Source organism: Psammomys obesus, unplaced genomic scaffold (assembly GCF_907164565.1).
Source record: "Psammomys obesus unplaced genomic scaffold, mPsaObe1.curated_primary_1811, whole genome shotgun sequence".
Taxonomy (NCBI): Eukaryota; Metazoa; Chordata; class Mammalia; order Rodentia; family Muridae; genus Psammomys; species Psammomys obesus.
In genome coordinates, this window is record NW_026592666.1 from 14,863,398 (window position 1) to 14,882,484 (window position 19,087).

A 19,087-nucleotide genomic window follows, 5' to 3' on the forward strand; every position below is an offset into this window, starting at 1 on the left:
GGAGAACTTGCTGGAAGCTCTTGGGCCAGATAGCCACTAGAGTATGGAACACAGAGGCAGAAACTAGAGACTATATCTTCAATCAAGGAGAAAGGAGAATCAACTCCTAAAATGTTGTCTTCTGACCTCCCTATTTCTACTGTGGCATGTGTGCCCAGACCCACACACACAATAAATAAATATAAAAACTTCTGTTCTCATAGGCTCCAGTCCTCACATCTGTCAAAAAGCTGTCATCAACAGAACAACTTTCATTTCTATATCTGAGAATCTAGTTCTCCTGGCTGTCCTGTGTGACCTCCTTCTTCAACCCTGCTTGCCTCATTTTCCCAATTCAGGGCCAACCTGACACTTGCAGGGGCACAGAATATTCCTCTTCTGTTAGCTGTGTCCTAGAAAAATGCTAACCTCCAAGAATAGAGTTTCTAAATTATTTACATTGTGAGGCTGAGTGAAATTGTTGCCCCTTTCCACCATCATTCTGGCCAATCTAAGTATGTCCAGAGAAAGTGCTCATTCCAGCTGACCTGTATCACAGACCCTGGTGGCAAGCAACACCACGCCCACATTGTCTACCCAATTCGACAAGAACCATTCCCACCAGACAGTTCTATAGCACTGTGCATGGGGGGGGGGGGGGGGCTGTGGAAGAGAGCCCAGTTCTTGGAGACACAACATCCCTACAGCAAGTGCTTTTGTGTTCAATGAAAGAGCTGAGTATTTCACATTAGATGTTTTTTAACCTTAGCCAAAAAAAAAAAAAAAAAAAATCAGAAATAGCATCTGACTTTACACACAGTTCGATAATCTCCCTTTGATCTTTAATCTGGTGAACAGCTTTTTTTCATTATTTGTGTGTACATATTTCTATGAACATAGGCACACATGCCAAAGCACACATGTGGAGGTCAGAGTACAACTTTCAGGAGTTGTCTCCCTACACTCAGCCTTGGAGAGTGAACTCAGGCTGTCAGGATTGTTGGCCATTACCTATCATCTACCTTTTTTTTTTTTTTTTTTTTTAAGGCTTGTTTCATGTAGCCTAGGCTGACTAAATATGCATCCAAGGAAAATATTAAACTTTATTTTTATTTTCTTACCTCCACATCCCTGACAGCTTGAACTACAGGTGTGCCACTGTGCCCAGTTTATGTGGTGCTAAGGAGCAAAACAAGGCTTCCTCATATGAGCAAGCACTCCGCCAATTGAGTCCCTTTGATGAACTCTATAGAATTAACATGCCAGTTGGACAGAACAGAATCAGTGACTGCACAGCACTCCAGAGTAGAGAGCTAAGTCAGAACAAGAGGATGGGGCTATGTGGTTTTGTTCTTGTTTTGTTTTGCAAGAACAAAAATCCATAAATAGATGAAGCAAGGGTGAGATGAGGCAATTCCCATTTGGCAGTAACTACAAAATAAAAGTAACCTAGCCAATTGGTTATTAGCCAAAACTACAGGTTAAGGTCAAGAAAAGGAATGGGATTTTAGAGTCTCAAAACACCTCCCATAAATTATGTTCTGGCTACAAAGAGGGAAAGTACAGAGAAGCTGGGCAGGGTCTGCCTCAGGCACAAGATTGAAGGAAACACAAGTGAAGCAGGGCAACTGCATCACAGTAGTTTATGTTTGTGTCCTCATAGTGGAATATGAAGAGAACACAGTTTCTGAGATATCCTGGCCATGCATGGCAAGGGCAGGTTCAATCAAAGGACTACCAAAGTAGGAGCTCACAAATGTCCAAATGACCAAGTGTATGAGAATTGTAGGTTAAGGAACATCCATATGGAAGAAGACCAGCTATGACTGGATTGCCTAAGATTGGAAATGAGAATAAAGTTAGAGCATGCCCAGGTCTGGTGTCTTATAAGTAGTTGGTGTCAGCTGTTATGTCTCTTCTTAGGGATAGCAATGATTTCATTTGAAATCAGTGCTAAAAAGTGCCAATGACTTGCACCTACTATGTCAAATACTTGTAACTGTGTTGGCAGCAACTAGTTGTACTTGAGTATGAGGGTTTGCCATTCTAAATCTGGCCATTTCTTCTGGTTGGAAGGGGTGTAAGCAGCTCCTTACCAGTGTAGGAGTTTATCTATTCTCTATGTGTCCTTCTCTTACCTTAGTGGTATACTCACAGCCAAGTATTTGCAAAAATAAAGAGGGACTATATTCCTGTGATGGAGGAGCCTCATTACAGTGAAAAATGTTACAAACAGGAAACGAGACTAGCTTATCAATGGTGTTGCTGAAATTTGAAGGCAGGTGCTGGGCACTGTCACAGATTTACACCTTCTCCCTAATACACAATAACCCTTGTGAAAATAAAGGAAGAGGTTTGAATCTGAGCAGGAATAACAAAGCAGACAGGCACAGATGCCCATGCATCTGTTTACATACCTGTGGAACCTCACATAACTGAGGGATATATCCAACTAACAACTTAATTCTACAGGCAACAGGAATAAGAGTATGGGTGAGAAAATCACGTGTCCCCAAACTCACCAGCACCAATCATCCTGACAGAAAGGGTCCCCCTTTATTGTCACCAGTACTACATGTAATTTTCAAAGCACAGATGCCAGTACCATCACAACTCAGAGCAGAGCACAGTACAGGTTTATTGACCCATCCATCCAATTTTGGTCACCATTAAACAAAGACTACAGAACTGGATAGAGTAAGCAATGGAGCATCATTACATCCCTACCTGACTACGCATTTTCAGTCCCCAAAAGGTTATTTCTGAAGAAAAAAAAAAAAATCTGATTCTATTTAGCCAAGGCATGTAACAACAAAAATTATAAAACCCGTTTGCTTTTAGTTAAACAGAATTTGATGAAAACTGCTCCTAGGGCAGTTTGGATTAAAGCCAGCTATGGCCACCTTCTGGGAATCAATATTAACCAAGAACTGTGGAGATTTAGACAATGTACACAAACAACCTAAGAATGTAGAATCCAACTATTTTAAAGAATTACAGGAAAATGTTTCTGATTCCCCAAAGCTTGTCTCTAAAAAACACTAACTTCCCTTTCTTCTCTAAAATCTGAACCCCAATTTAGCTCTCTGCCCTGGAGAAAAGCTCCCAGTGGTCTTCTTCCCAGCTGGAGTCCTCACTGAGGGGCACTGAAGAAGATGCTAAAAAAAAAAAAAAAAAAAATCATAAAAAATATCAAATGTCTTAAAGCACTAAAGCCACAAGCAATGAAAACCTACTTGAATAGCTCTACCTGTTTTTTGAAGATAGTCTCACCATGCTACTCCTAAGCTCAATGATCCTCCATCTTAGCTTTCCAAACAGATAATATGGTAACAATAGGTGCATGCCACCACATCTGGACTAAAATTTGTTTTAACGAATACTCAGTAAGGGTATGCACTCAGTAATATGCACTCAGCATCAAATATCGGAAATTAACAAACTGACTTTGAATGTTGTAATAAAGGCTAATTGGTGAGATTTATAAAGAAATCTAAAGGATTGAAAGCTACTCATTTTGAAATAAGGAAATGTACCAACCTCACAAACGTGCACACCCATGGGAGCTCAACTACAGAAAACAGAGACTAGCTTCAGGCCCACCAGGCCTGCCCACCAGGGAAGGCAGTGTTCAGGCCTTCGTCCCAGAGAAAAGGCCCATCTTACTATCTCAGTCACCATTTTCATTAGCACTTGCAGTGGCTACATGCAGGTTTAGGCGGTAAGTGACTGAGTACCAGGCAACCTTTTCAAAGAGGACATATTCTAAAACAGAAAAGTAGAATACACACAGCCCTGGTCATCTGTACATCTGGCAGAACCACAGATGTATCTGAACTAGTTTTAAAGGGATAATTAGCTAGCAACCTGGAAATGCTAACCCTGAGATGCAAGGATCTGTTAGCTCCATTGCTTACTCTGAGTGGGAAAAACATGTTTTAGGTACTCAATCCTCTCCACATAAAGAAAACAATTCAATAACAAATTCTCAGGTTAACAAAGAATATATTAAAAGTTTACATTCTTTCCACAACTGCATAAAAAAGCAGGCATCTTAAATAATTAGAAGAAACAATGCATTTTCTATACTTGCAAAAATTAATTACAATCAGAAAAACATTTACAAGAATATCTTTACTATCTAAAGATTTACAATGGTGAAGAACCTATTTATTGAACACCAAACATCTGCCTGGTGGCTGAGATAAACATTCTCTAAAAAAATGCTTACTGAATAAAGTGAGTAATGTCTTCCATAATTTTGTTTCTTAGCATTTAAAATAGTTACATGAGTGGAAGAACAGTTTTTGACACCAAAATAAATTCTTTCAGCCTGATGTCTTTTAAGATACAGTATCAAAAGCAATAGAAAAATCACAACTGCATTATAAATGTTTTTGGTTCAAAATTTTATTTGAAGTCTTATGTTTCTTCCTAGACAAAAAAGGTGACAAACATTGGTAATCTGTAAAACCTAACAAATACACAGAGTCTATATTTAGATCAAAAATACTTTTTTTTGCAACAGTGTTATTTTATAAATCTTTAAAAATGTAGCATAGGTTCAAGTCCTGGGGCACTGCACTGGCAATGCCAGGTTTGGAGATTATCACTCTAGCTATACAGCAGATGACCATGCAGGGAGACGGTCGTAAAAGAAGTGACACTTTGAGGTGTTCAGAGGGAAAAACCATTCACTCACCACATAGAATGAGTTCAGTGGACACCTGGCACTAGCTTCATTCATTAAATGGTGGGTACTTTTAGTTCATCTCTAAAATGCATAGTTCAAGAAAACAGATGGCAAGAATCAGTAAAAATGCAACATAATTTTACTTCCCTTCTCTGCCAAATTTAAGGAACAAAATAGGAAATGCATACATATTTAGGAATTTTTGAGTTTTTTCAAGAATAAAAGAAAAAATTCCACATATATCTTCTATAATATACAAAGTCAATTAGTATTTTATTAAAAAAAAAGTTTGTTTCAATATAAAGATTGCCTTTGCTACCATGGGTGTAGAATGCTGGTGAGGAGATGGGCCGGTGCTTCTGCTAGAGCACACCTTGAAAATGTGAAGAAACAGCTTGAAGCAAAAATGAACAGGGAGTTTGTGTCCTTCTAACATTTTTTCCAGGTGTGATCCTCCCTGGGGAATGAAATCAAAGTTTCACCTTTTGAAATATTCCACTGAACTCTGGATACTGCCTATGAAGAGTTTTAATTACAACCTACATGAAAAAAAAAAAAAAAAAAAAAAAAAAAAAAGAGCCCAAAACATAAGTACTAAATCAAGTAGCAAAAACTAATTTTGGACCCTTGCTAGTGCTTTAATACACATTTGTGTATCAGGTAGTGACATTTTCACTGCCATCCACTACAATACTCCCACAGAAGTCCTCACAAAAAACAGGCAGAAAATGTGTATGTTGTGCCTACAGTTCTTGGAAAAGCACGTGGAAGCTGCAATGTGGCATTTCCTCCAATCTCTGAAGCCTCTAGAAGGAATGGTCTGGGATGTGGTAAGGCTGTGCTCTGCTAACCTCATGCTAGCACTGCTTATCCCAATGATATCCAAGTTTCAAGCTGGCAGAGACCAAACACTGTCAGTTCTAAGGCGCCAGTTGAAAGCCATGCTATGATGCAGAGAACATCCCACAGAGTTCAGCAGCTTTCACAACCAAGCTGTTGTTGCTGACTGTAGGGCACCCCACAAACTTGCTTCCAATACTCTGCCTTCCTTAGTACGTGGCCATCACTGATTATATGAAGGAACTGACAGCTTGTTATTTTATAAAAAAATCTAAGTGTGACTATTGCTGATTTAAATGCTCACAATTTTCATACAAAAAGAAAGTTTCATGGAACCACAAAATACCAAATATTTGTCTTATCAAGTGTCAGGATAATTTATTAAAGTTGGGGTTTGTCTTTTCTTATTGCTGAAGTATTCTAAAATCTGACTCAATACAGCAAATTACACCCCTTCTTCCTTGTATGGTTTTTGGCCTTAGAAACATGGCTAAGGATTACCTCAAACTTAGGTGTCTGTAATAATAATCAAACACTTCCCTAGCATTCCACTACCTAAAAACCAAAAAACAAAAACCCCAATCAAGTAATTATAGTGACACCTCGGAATGAGGAACCATGCAATTCACCAATATTAACCCAACTTCAACAGTAACAGAATCAAACCCTGCTGCTGAGGTCCAGAACCACAATATTTCAGAATTTGTTCCTAAAGCTGTGAGGACATTCCCAGCCAGTTTCAATTTATCCCAAACTTAAAATTCAAACATAACAATTCCCAACCTTTATTATTATTATTTAATATTTTGTTTTAGGACACAGTTCACAAGCAAAGGGCCTGTTGTTCTGTGACAGGTGAGAGGGGAACATCCTTTAATTGTGTGACTGCTCATGACTCCAAAGACTGAAGGCGGTCTTGAATGTCCTATGGCAGAGCTTGCACATGAACTGTCTTTTAAATGTGATTGCTGAAAGGGGTGGAGCGTGGTAAAAGAGGGTGTCTGACTCCTGGGGTGCAAACAGCTTCTCTGTGGCTGGGGTCGGGTTCTCAGGCAGGCCTGTGGGGCTGTCAGGCTCCAGGGGCTGAATCTTGGGCAAGGGTGGTGGAGGTGGCAGAGGTGGTGGTGAGGGGGAGTTTGTGGGCACAGGACACATCTCTGCCTCTTTTTGTGCAGGCTCTTCTGTGGCCTGAGACATGTGGGACTGGAAGTGACTCCAGAGCCGAAAGTTGGTACGGAAAGCTTTGTGGCATACGTGGCAGATGAAGGGCTTCACGGAACACAGCAGCTCCTGATGTCGCTCCAGCTGCTTATGTGCCGTGAACATCTTTCCACATTTCTCACAGGGCCATAGGCCTGCCTCCTTGCTGGGGCCAGCCTCCCTGGGAGCTGCACTGGCCTCAGGAGCTTCCTCCTCAGCCTCCTCCACAGGCTCCTCTTTGACTTGAACTTTCAGTTGCTTTGAAAGACTCAAGTCTTCAGGGAGGCAGGAGGAATCCTCAGAATCAAAGTTCACTTGCTCTGAAGAATCACTAAATGCTGTGTCCTCTTTTGGAGCAGCCACATGGTTTACCTTGCTAGGCTCAGCCTGAAACCTGGAAGCAGCTGCCACTTCACCATTGTGGTCCAGGGTGGGCAGGGAGATGTTCTCTGCTGAAGCCATGTTGTTCTGGTTGTGCACTTCTACCTGGTGCCGCCAGATGCTGAAGGAGGACTTGAAGGTACGCATGCACTCCAGGCAGGTCAGCTTTTTGTACTCACACCTGTCCTCATGCTCCTGCTTCAGTGCGGGGGAGAAGAACCTGAGGCTGCAGTAAGGGCAAACGGTGGCGTTCCGGCACAAGCGCTCGTGGTTGCCTTGCTCTAGAAGAGAAGAGAGCTTAGCATTACAGAGGCGGCACGGGTAAACCTCCTTGCTCTCTACCGCGCGTGCCAGAGCCTGCTCTTTTGGCTTAGAAGCTCTGCTCACTCCGAGGGGCCTCTCTCCTGGGTGCATCTTTATGTGCTGCTTAAACTGAGAGAGAAAGCGGTATGCCTTGCCACAGTAGGCACAAGTGTAGGCCCCTTTGGCTCGGGAGCGCAAGTTCCTCTTGATGACTTGCTGTGCTGGGGAGCTACTCTGTCCCTGGAAGCCAGGCTTGCTGCGCCTCAGCTTAATGATCAGGGCCTTCTTAATCTCCCTCTCTCTCACTATGTCAATCAGCTTTCTTTGGAATTTCTCATCCAATACTGCATGGGAACTAGTGGCTGGCGATGGGTTCTTCACTATGCCGTGTTGGGTCTGACAGTGTGTCCACACTTTGAAGTTGGTATGAAACCTCTTGTGACAGATGTCACAAGCATAAGGCTTCTCTGGGTTATGGTACATGTTAACATGGCGGTGAAGACCCGCAGTTGATCTAAAAATCTTAAGGCAATGTTTGCATTTAAATTTTTTGTTTGGTCTCGTCCCCTCCAACTCACCAAACTCCTCTCTGTTTAAGTCAGAATCTGGGAAGTTGCTGTCAAGGGAAGGAGGGCTCCTGCCCTCTTCACAGTTCTCTTCTGAGACAGCAGGCCCGTGCTCATTTGCCCTTGCCTTCTTCAAGGGTGACCTTCTGTCTGCCTGGAACCTTCTCTTTGCTGGGAGTCTGCTCATATCCCTCTGATCGTCCTCTGTTTTGAGGGGCAGGTCTCTTGTAGCTGCTGCTGCTGCATCTCCCACAGTGACCCGGATGATGTCTGAGGGGTCCGACAGTGGGCTGCTGGGCTCGGTCTTAATGCGCACCTCAGTCACAGGGGAGGACCCCTCCCTGTCTGTCGACTGAGAAGCACTAAAGGACCTGAGACGATGAGGCTGAAGCACTTGAGGCCTGTCATCCAGGGCTTTTTTTTCACTGCATTCTTTTAAAGATGACTTTTGAGACATCGCACAGAACACACTGCCCGGTGCCTCATTTGCTGCCGTGGATGATCCCTGGGATGACTTCAAATCTATAGATGGGGAGTAGACAGGAACTTGGCTGTCCATAGATAGTGACCGCCTGAGGAGGCTTTTCACTAGTGGGCCGCTTCTGTCAATGCTCTGGTTTGCAGAAGCGGGCCCACTGGATGGGACCACCAGGCCTAGCTTAGAGTAGTAGAGCAAGTTCCTATCCTCCCCCTGACCACCTCCTTTGCTAGTTTCTTTTAAGAGATATGGAGTCTCTGATGAGCTACGAAGAGACAGGACAGGTGGCCGTGGTCTCTTCAGAGCCAGCTCTATAGCTTTCCCCTTGGGAAGCTGGCTACTCACCCCTGGTTTATCGTCTGTGGCCTCCCTGTCCTGTGAAGGCTGTGGGGGCAGGACTGCATTTCTTTTTACCAAACTGCCCCTGTTAGGATCATCCAAAGCCCCAGACTGTTCCAGAGACTTTGCATATACTGCAGCACTATCCTTCGGCCAGCTCTTTTCAGTTAAGGACAGACTGTGAAACTGTTCTGGTGGCTTGGCTACATGTGGCTTACTGGTGCTGGTCTTGACTGAACCACTAGGGGAGGCCCGGGCAGCATGGCTGAGATCCTGCACAGCTGGACCACTGGCTTTCCCTGGCACTTCGCTTCTGCCCTGACATACAATGACACTTCGCTTTTGAGAGCTGGTCTCATCATCTTCCACCGGTACTCTTTTCCTGTTGGGACAGGCTGGAAAAGGAGCCTGAGGGGCTTTGGCAACAATGTTGGTCAGGAAGGAGATACCAAGGCTATACCCCAGCTCTTGCACAGCAGCCAGGCTGCCCTTCTCCACAAAAAGGGAAGAAGAGTAAATGTAGTTCAGAACGTTGTCAAAAGCATCAGGCTCACAGAAGTCCAGCTGAAAGACAGTCTGTGCCTCGTTCTCCTTATTCGTGAATAAACTCTGGAAGTACTCACTGCTGGCAGCCAAGACGTTCTTATGAGCACGGAACTTCTGGTCCCCAACAATCAGAAGCACATCACACAGCTGTCCCTTGAGGCGCTCCTCATTGAGGGCACTGAGCAGAGAGATGGCATGTGCTGGGTTGATGTAATGCAGCAGTCCCTCCATCCTGCAGTTTATCTGGAAGACAGAAAATGAGACTATCACCACCTTGTATTCTACCAAAGGCCTGCTCAAACTTAATAGGTATACACAGAGATGACACTTGAAAATGAGGTTGAGTATTAGGGTCCTTACCCATCTAATGCTTGGTTACACTTAATTTATTCAGGGAATAATTATGAATTGTCAAAAATTTTAGCCTGGCTGTAAAGCTGGTTAAGGGGTTTGAACTGAAAGGTCACTGAAATTCTGTTCAAACCTAAAGATGAGAGAAGGCAACTTGGTGGGTGTGAGCTTTGGGATCAAATGCTAGGCTGAGGTGCAAGCTGCACCCTGTGAGCTGATACATTCTGTACACAGGTCTGTGTGTGAAGCAGGGTAACAACTGTGCCCTCTTGCAAGGGTGTGGCAAAGATTAATGAACAAGCATCTACAGTAAACACTCAACAAATGTGCAGCTGTCAGGACTACCAGAATAGGTTTAATTTAGTATCAAAGGAGAAGGTCCATATTACCACCCCCTCCCTGGTGCTCTAGAACAAAACAGGTATTGTCAGGAAGCTGGGAATGTAGCTTAGTGGTAGAGCACCTGCTTTGTACATGAAGACCCTGGATCACATTACCAGCACCACAGAGAGTACTTACGAGAGCGAGCCAGCGCTTGCGTGCGTGCGTGCGTGCGTGCGTGTGTGTGTGTGTGAGAGAGAGAGAGAGAGAGAGAGAGAGAGAGAAAGAAAGAGACAAAGACAGAGACAGAAAGAGTCAGATACTGATTTTTACTACTGGAATGTATCCACAGTGACTAGATACATCTTTGACAAACTTATTCTAAAGACCGAATGCTGCTGAGAACCATACCCAGCTGCAGCGGTAACTGAAGACTTCTTGTCCATGGTCCTCCAAAGTCACAAGTCCACAACTCCTGGCTCTCAGGGTCAGCCTTTACTAGTCGCTTGGAGATTAAGCTCTTTGGTTTTCAGAGAGAACAGAGTGCAAGATGTAGACAGGAGTGTGGCTGTTATTGGTGTTTCAGCTCTGCCACTAGAAATGAAGCTAGCACCCACCAGGTTTCCCTTCACTCCTGCCTGCCTTTCTTTAATAGTGACATGTAGCTCTTTATTGTAACAAATACTTGGACGAGATCCTTTGCTTTCTGCCAGCTATTTCCATTTCTCACTCACTCCTAGCTCACTGTAAGAACCATACATTTATGTAAGGACACATCTCATCTTTTACAGGGGTCAGCAGAAAAGCACTGAGTTTAGACTGCCACAAGACTGACTCAGCCATGCACTGGTGGTCTGTAGCACTGAGAATTTCTGAAGGTGTTGACACAGGGGAAACAGCAGACCAAAAGTAAAGGTTGGGCAGATATTTGTCAGGTTTGTTTTTTTTTAACTCAATTTAATGGCTTGAAACCAGCAATTAAAAAACAGATAAAGCACTAATAGAAAAAAATGTCAGAAAATACTAAATGTGGCAAGGGCTTGGAAAACCTGTTTCAGTTATAGACAGACATATCCCTGTGTGTAAGCATACATCCAGTTGAGTTGTAAAAGCACTCCCCCCCCCCCCACTGGGAGGTCAGAGTTACATGTGTTCTTGGCTAGTTCGTCACTCTGAGCCCCAGTTTTTCCCCTATACAGCAGAGACAGTAACTGCTTCCATACAATGCTGCTGAGGGGCAAATGAGATGATTATTTCATCACTCACTCAGCACCAAAAACAGTACCTACCTACCAACCAATCAGTCATGGAAGCACGTTTGAGAAGACTCAAGAAAGTAGGGCATGAGCCTGGAGATTATGAAGAAAATACAACACAACAGAGGTAAGAACTAAGCTGATAAACAACTAGAGCCTAGCGAGCCTGGAAATATGGACAAGACCATCTCAGGAGTCAGACTGTAAGGCTGGGTAGCTGTGAGGGGATTTTACTATGTAGGAAATGGGTAGCCATTGGAGGACCATAGGCAAGAAGCCTGAGTTATATCTTAATTATAATAGTTCTGGCTTCATTGTGGACAGCACACAACAAAGCAAAGGACATAGGAGGAGTCTACTGCCATGACAGTCTGTCAGGGCTGGCATTAGATATAAAGGCAGAGCCATTAAGTTTTCTAATGGAGTAACTACAGAGCAATGGGAAGAGTCAAGGATGTCTCCAAGGATCCTGCCAGGATAGGGAGGAGAAAAGGATGGATTTGGCAGAGACATCAGGCTGCTTCCCTCCCTGCCTCTCCTTTTCTAGGGGATTCAGTTCTAACACTCTACAGTTGAGTGACAACTTATCAGCCTTACCTTTATGCACATCTATTTCCTTTTCTGAGTTCCCTGGAATCTCTGCCCAAACACCTATATCTAGACCTTTGTATCAGGCTCTACTTTTGAGAGAAAAATCAAAACAGCAAGACAATCTGAAACCAGAAATGGAAGCTAGGATCCACCCAGAATGTGCTAAAACTCTACTAACCACAGAGGACGTTAAAAAGACAAGCACAGCCTCGCTCCTGGAGTTTAGTCTTGCATAGGAATAGCACACATCAATCTATTGACAATATACAATATGTAGGAACAGAAAACTGTCTATGTTGTTCATAGGAGATGCAGTCCAGGTGACAGCCACCAGACCCAGGTAAAAGATAGCCAGATGAGGAACCAAAGCATGGGAAAGAGACAGGGGGGAAAGGTGAGGGGACCTGCAAGGGACAGGGGCAGTATATGAAGCACCACAAACAAGAGAGAACAAGAGTCATCCTGGGAACTGTCATGACCCTGAGAACATGAAAGGGGTCTGGGAACCAAAATGAAGACACTGGAGATCATAAGCAGAAGAGTGACACCTGTTCCTACAGTCTCTAGAGACTGAAGAGATGGCAAGGTGGTATGGATTCACCTTCATTTATGGGTTGCCTTCACACTTTAATTCAATTATGAGGACTTGGAAGCAATGGCCCCAGTCCTGGTCTACCTGAAAACAAGGACTATTTGAATTCTTGCATCTTGATTATAGCAGGTGTAACCGCTTATTGAGTTTTTCAACTAAAGCATAAACACTGCCTTGAGAAAGCAAACAAGGGAAAAGCAGAACTGCAATCCAGCACACTATGACTGGGGAAGTACAGATGAATCCTCCAGACCTGACCTGTTGACATCTCAGCTGCTCAACCCTCAGAAGAGCAGTTGTGCTGCTGAGCACTTTCCCAATGAATGTTAAACTATAGCACACTCATTTTCCTGTATGATTTAACTACAACTCAACAGCAGCTACAAATCTCATGTACAAAACACACAGCCCTTACTGTCCCTGGCCTGATCATCTCCACCTAACTCATTATGCAGAAATCCCATCACTTAACCAGAAAGGCCTGGAAGGTGCTCAGCAACTGAACTGTGGAAGAAAAGGCCTATTAAGAGCAGGAGTAGCTGAGACAATGTCCCCTAAAAAAACAGATTCTGAAACAGGCTGACTTCCTCATTACTTGGATCTCCCTATAAATATCTTTCCAAACTCTGCCTGATATGGTTTTACCTAATGTTGTTTCCTAAAGATTCAAAAGGGGGAGAATGGAGAAAACTGTTCTAGTAGTTCTAAAAGTTCACGGTAGACAGCTATATAGTCTAGTGCTACCTATCATGAATGGTAATCTTATCAGGATTACTCATCCTTTCTGAGCAGTAATGTCCTTGCCTGTTCAGTGTTAGCCCTACCTATACCATGTGGAAATCCCATGAGGCATAAACAAAGCAACTTGAAAAAAGCCCAGTCTACAAAGAAAATCCCACCTGGCAAGTACACATCTTTCTTCTCTCTTCCTCTCCCGAGTGTTTGTGAGCCTGCTGTACACAGTGCATCATAAGAGGTACTGGTGATGGGAGGTGAGCTCGTTGGCTGGCTTCCTGTTCTCCTTCACCTCACATTCCTGTGACCAGGCAGACAACAATGTGATAAAGAAGGCATAGAGTGTGGAAGAACACTAATGTCAGGAGGCTATCAATGTGGCCAGGTGATGGGAGGGTGGATGAATAAGTGACTGGTGGGAATCAGGTAGGGCTTGGGACTCACTTGATACTGAAGTTAAAGCCAAAGGCTCAGAAATTCCAGGAATGTTATCTGATTGGCCCAGGTTTAAAATCTTTTGATGCCCTGGCTTCAATTCAACTTCCTGGAAGGACCCTAAAGCCCCTCATAGCTGAACTCAGTTAAATTATTTCATGTCATCATACAAACACTATGATATACTGGATGCTGAGGTGAGACATCTGTATCTTAATATAAATTAATTCAACCCAAGTATTTCCATTCTTATGCTACTCAGAATGAGGATTTCCAGTTTAAGGTAAGTAGGAAATTTTGGAATAAGAATATTCTGGAGACAGACACATAAGAAAGGGAGGTACACACTCAGAAACTCAACAAGATACTATAAAGGAAAGCTGAGAAGATGAGAGAAAATTCAAAACGATCTCCCATATTTCAATCTAAGAGACTGGTGTCATAGCTAAAGATCATTACAAAAGACTATGCTCTGGGACTAGTTCAAAAATGCACACTAACAAGTCTGTGGGAAATCTCCCTTTACTAACCTAAGGCTGAGCTCTGGGAACACCGCCCCTCTGCAATGTTGGAGAGTGCTTATTACATAAGCCTGATACGATCCTGGAACTTGAGGGATGTGTGTGATACAAGGTGAGTGTCCAACATTTGACTACACACACACAGCTCATCCCCAGGCCCGTAATTCTGTATTTAGCCCTCACACTCTCCACTTGCTTTTACTACATGGTGACAGGAAGCTGGCTCTGAGTAGAGCCAAATGACTGATCTCAGTATGGTCTGAAATTGCAATGCTCTAGTACCTGACTCATACATTCTTAACAAGTGGTTTGGATTTGTCCTTTCTGGCCTAAGTTTGTTGTTGATTTTTTAAGCTTTCCCTCAAACTTCAAGAGTAATTGTGTGTGTGTGTGTGTGTGTGTGTGTGTGTGTGTGTGTGTGTGTGTGTTTATTTATTTATAATAAATCCCCTCTCAACCAGTCAGTTTCTATTGTGGCATACTTCTACATGCCACTTGCTCCTGCCCTGTCTTTCAAGCTTGTCCTTCACGTGCTAGATTCTTCACGCAAGGCTTTTGTTAGTAACCCAGCACACAATCTCTTCCATGAATGCACTTGCTCACTGGCCCTCTCCATGTACAAGGCATGTAAATGGAGGGATGTATCTAAGGAATGTTAATTACATTCTTTACACAGGGGTACTCAAGACAGACAAAGCCCTACTGTCTAGAGAAAAAGAAATCCCCAAACTCAATTTCAATGTGCTAAATGTACTGATGGAGAGAAAAGTGTGATGGCTGGTGTAGTCCCCAGGGGTGCAGAGGGAGCTCAGGAACCATCTTGTTGTAATACTGAATAAAGTTACAGTCCCATATGTCCTAGTTAAAACATAATAGGCTAAAATTAAAATTAAAGTTAAAAAAGCCTTCATCAAGCCTCTATAGACAACAGTATTTAAACTACTTAAAATTCTTTAGTTACCTACTGTGGCTTTTTCCTGTTTTTGTTCCTGAGATACAAGCTATCCATCTGACCTCCTCCACCAGTCAACCTGAACCATCCTAAAAACCATTTGATTTCATCAAACCCCTTTTCCAACTCACCTCAAGTTCTAACCCTTTGGGAACTCTTTAGGGCTGAACATTCCCAGCCAACATCCCTCGTTTGTTTGTTGAAGTCCTAACCTCTACACCTTAAAAGGCAATCATATTTGGAGCTGAGGTCTTATACAGCTAATTAAGTTAAAATGTGTCTTAATCTAATAAAACTGATGTTTTTGAACAAAGAATTACAACAGAGAAAAACATGGAGGGAAGATCCCAAGAGGACACAGATGAAGGGGCAAGGCCTCAGGAGAAGCCTGGCCTGCCAATGCCACCTTTATCTCTAATTTCCAGCTTCTGTAACTGTGAGAAAGTAAGCTTGTATTGTTTAGGTCACTAGGTCTGTATACTAAATTAAAGCAGGCCAACTAAAACACAGTCCTTAATTTTAAGGACTTAATTCTAAACTTAAGTTTAGAATAGGTAAACAAAATTCAGTGTGTGGCATGTATCTACAATGGTAGTACTTGGGAGGCTAAGGCAGGAGGATTTATGAGTTCAAGTCCAATGTGGGCTGCAAGCCCTTACCAAAAAGGCAAAAAGCAAATGCCTCCTGCCAACTCCTTTGCCACATAGAACAGGCACATTACTACACTGGGTTTATTCACTGTTATATGCTAACTGGCTGTGTGTCCCACCAGGACTGCAAGCTCTTTAAGGTCTTTTGGCCTTTCTTATGATACCCAATTTGGAATCCTACATAGTAAATGTGTGATAATTTTCTACTCTCTACTCCAGTTAAGTTAAGGAGTAGAAATGAAGCTCTTTGATTATTCTCTAAATAAAGTTGGCCACTTTACTGCCCTGTTTTAGACTACAGTTTTTTGTTTTTTTCTTAAATTATTATTTCCTAGAAAAACCCAAACTACAAACTAGCAAACAAGACTCACCTCTGTACCAAACTTGGGTGGCCGTAGTGGTTTGAAAAGGTATGGTCCCCATAGACTATTGTGTGTAAATGCTCGGCCCATAGGTAGTGGCACTATCAGGAGGTGTGGCCTTGTTGGAGGAAGTGTGTCACCTTAGGGGCTGGATTTGAGGTCTCCTATGCTCAAGTTACACTCAATGTGGACACAGTCCCCCTCTGCTGTCTTCAGATCAAGATGTAGAACTCTGAGCTCCTTTTCCAGCACCATGTCTGCTTGGACACTGCCATGCTTCCCACCATGATGACAACTGTAAACCTCCGAAACTGTAAGCCAGCCCAATGAAATATTTTCTTTTCTAAGAGTTGCCTTGGTCATGGTGTCTCTTCACAGCAACAAACCCACTCCTTACCAGCTAACACACAAATCTGCACTTCCAGTTTCTGAAACTTAAAAATATCTTCTATCTCTCCTTTACTCGGCTACTTTGTGCAAGAAGATTTAGATGGAACTACAAAGCTTTTGTAATTTGCCAACAGCAACACTTCATCCCTCTGCAATAACACCATTGTGATTTCAATGCATCAGCTTTTGTATGTGGATTCCTCAGAAGATTCCACATGCTCTCCACAAAAGCCCTTGTTTTCACAGGTGTCCACCATGCAGAAAAAGCTCGCTAGACTTGAGTATTGAATGTGTTCATATTTATCTATCAGAGTCTGTAGAGCACAACATGGAGTAATTTTCTCAGCTTTTCCTGAGCTCTTGTGGCTGCACTAACAATTGGACTGACTCCATCTGTATCTCTGCTCAGACTTCTTCAAACACTAGCTCTTGGCTGCTTTCTGAACAGATTCATCTCAGTGAACCCACTTGTCCTACATGGCACTTGTAACCTACATTCTCACACCTGCTTGAAGACCATTGTCTTAGGATGGGGTGATGCTAGCCAGCTCTCTGGCAGAAAAGTATACTCTTTCCTTTGGCCAATCTTTAATACCCATAAATACAGCCCTCAATCAGCTCTAGTGCTGGGACAACTAAAATGGCCTCTCAGTTATCTCCTTGCTTGGAGACCTTTACTATGTTGTTACTTTTCTAGTTCCCAAACCTAATATTCCCTACTATATAATACTGTTAATACCTTGAGGGAGAGCCTCTACTGACAATTTATATTTCCTAAGAATGATGCTCCCTAGTCTTCCCAATAAATAGTAGGAACACTGTGCTGTTAAATACAGTGTTAAGTAAGTATATGCTAACCGAATTAAAGAGACAGATTAAAGTCACTTCTAAGTGACTACTTTACTTTCTACTTAATGTCAATATTTAGGGGTAAGGTTAAGGGTAATGATTAATCACCAGACGTGGAGGAGGGCTTTCCATGGATTAACCTACTTTCGCCCTCTCAAACAAGGTGGGAGGGCCATGAAACAAACCCAGGAACTTACGACTCAGGGTCATCCTGATAAACAATCACTGCACTACGCTGTAACCCAGATGTCCGAGGACGTAGAAGCAATTGGAACTTATGCACCACATAAAAATTCCAGGCTTTGGAGGGCTGCTCATTGTCCCCCAACACTGTGGTAACTTTAGGGAGTACCTAAGGCTCCCTGCATACTTGCTGCACTGTGCGGTTCTTCAGAACCCAGGGCCTCAGAGACACACACGTGCATCGTCCTTTGACTACAAGATGCAGTCTCTGCAGAAGGGCACTCAAAGGTGCTCCAAATATCCAAACTTGGGAGGTGGGGAGACCGGCCAACGTGTGAGCGGCAGGGAGGTCTTCCACGCTATGTCCCCGGAGGGTCTTTCTCCTGAGAAAAGCCCCTGGCACGGGGCGGAGGATACGACAGGTTTTTCATGGGCTCAGGAGGTGACCATGGAAGTGCTGGTTGCCAGGCTGTCACGCTCCAGCTGCGGCAGGTGCGGGCTGCCGCCACCGCCCGCTCCCCGGTCTCGCACGCGCACCGCCCAGCCCGGAGAGCGCGCCCTTGCCCGTAGAGGCGTATCGACGGCTCTGCTGTGGTGTGACCCCGGACCCCACACCGAAGCTACCCAGGCCACCCCGCCAGAATAGGTAGCTCAGCTGGCCAGGAGGCTGAGCATGCGTAGGAGCGAGGGCGAGGCCAGCGCAGGCACAGAGCATGCGCAGTGCAAAGGCACGCTCGACTACGTGGGAGTCTGGGCATGCTCGGTGAGGACCGCAGCCTCGCGCACGCGCAAAAGGGCCGGTGCCCGCAACCCACTGGTGGAGGAAAAAAGGAGAGAAATCACCTCAGAGTTACGTCAGGAAAGGCCGCGTTTTGCGGAGAGGCCGTAACCCCCGACAGGGCCCGACGTCCTCCTAGGGCGTGGAGCGTGACGGTTACTCACCGCTCTTCAGCCCCGGGGCAGGCGCCGGGCCCCTTTCCGCTCACACTCGGCTCGCGCAACCCGCAGCCGCCGCTGCCGCTGTGATTCCATCCATCTTGAATTTGACGTCATCCCACACCAGGGATGAGGTCATCGCAGGCAGCGCTCGTCACGTGTGCGGCGTTGGGATTGGGTGCCGGCCGACTGTGGGCGGGCCAGGGGCGGGTCTGCGGGAGCGCGGCCGCGTTGTGTGCCCGCGTGGGTACCTCTATGGGGAGGCGCAGTCACAAGCGGGGGACCGCAAGAACGCCCCGAGGTTCCGTGTGTGTCGTCGTGGGAAGCCCCTGAACGTGGAGCTGTGGGAAAGTGACTGGTTTCCATTTCTTCCTCCAGGAGAGAGCCGCAGTGGACAAGATGGGCTCCCAGGCTCGCCTCCCTTCAGATCGGCGGTTCTCATTCGCCTTGTGGCATCTGCCGGCAAACAGATCCAAACCTCTCCCTTTTAAAATGGGATTGAAGCTGGACAGGGTGTTGCATGCACGTACTCCCAGCACCCTGGAGGCTGAGGCAGAATTCCTGCTGGCTATTCTGAAGTACAGAGGGCGACCCTGGCACATTTCAAAACAAAACAACAGCCCAGCAACCCTTTTCCT

At 44.4% G+C, this 19,087-nt stretch overlaps 1 protein-coding gene across 6 annotated transcripts; it reads right to left on the minus strand.

Annotated features, from left to right (window-relative positions):
- Nucleotides 1-2,593: 2,593 nt before the first annotated feature.
- Zbtb21 (zinc finger and BTB domain containing 21) lies at nt 2,594-18,538 on the minus strand. Of its 6 annotated transcripts, none has more exons than XM_055614909.1 (4): nt 18,357-18,538; nt 13,336-13,472; nt 7,085-9,568; nt 2,594-3,137 (listed from the first exon to the last, which is right to left on the minus strand). In XM_055614909.1, the coding sequence occupies exons 2-4, from the start codon at nt 13,405-13,407 to the stop codon at nt 3,039-3,041; spliced, it is 2,655 nt and encodes an 884-aa protein (XP_055470884.1). In that variant the 5' UTR covers nt 13,408-13,472; nt 18,357-18,538; the 3' UTR covers nt 2,594-3,038. The 6 variants fall into 6 exon arrangements, with proteins under 6 accessions (XP_055470884.1, XP_055470883.1, XP_055470880.1 ...); XM_055614908.1 differs by lacking the exon at nt 2,594-3,137 and having other exon boundaries at nt 6,295-7,374; nt 7,975-9,568; XM_055614905.1 differs by lacking the exon at nt 2,594-3,137 and having other exon boundaries at nt 6,295-9,568; nt 18,456-18,538.
- Between the last annotated feature and the right edge of the window lie 549 nt (nt 18,539-19,087).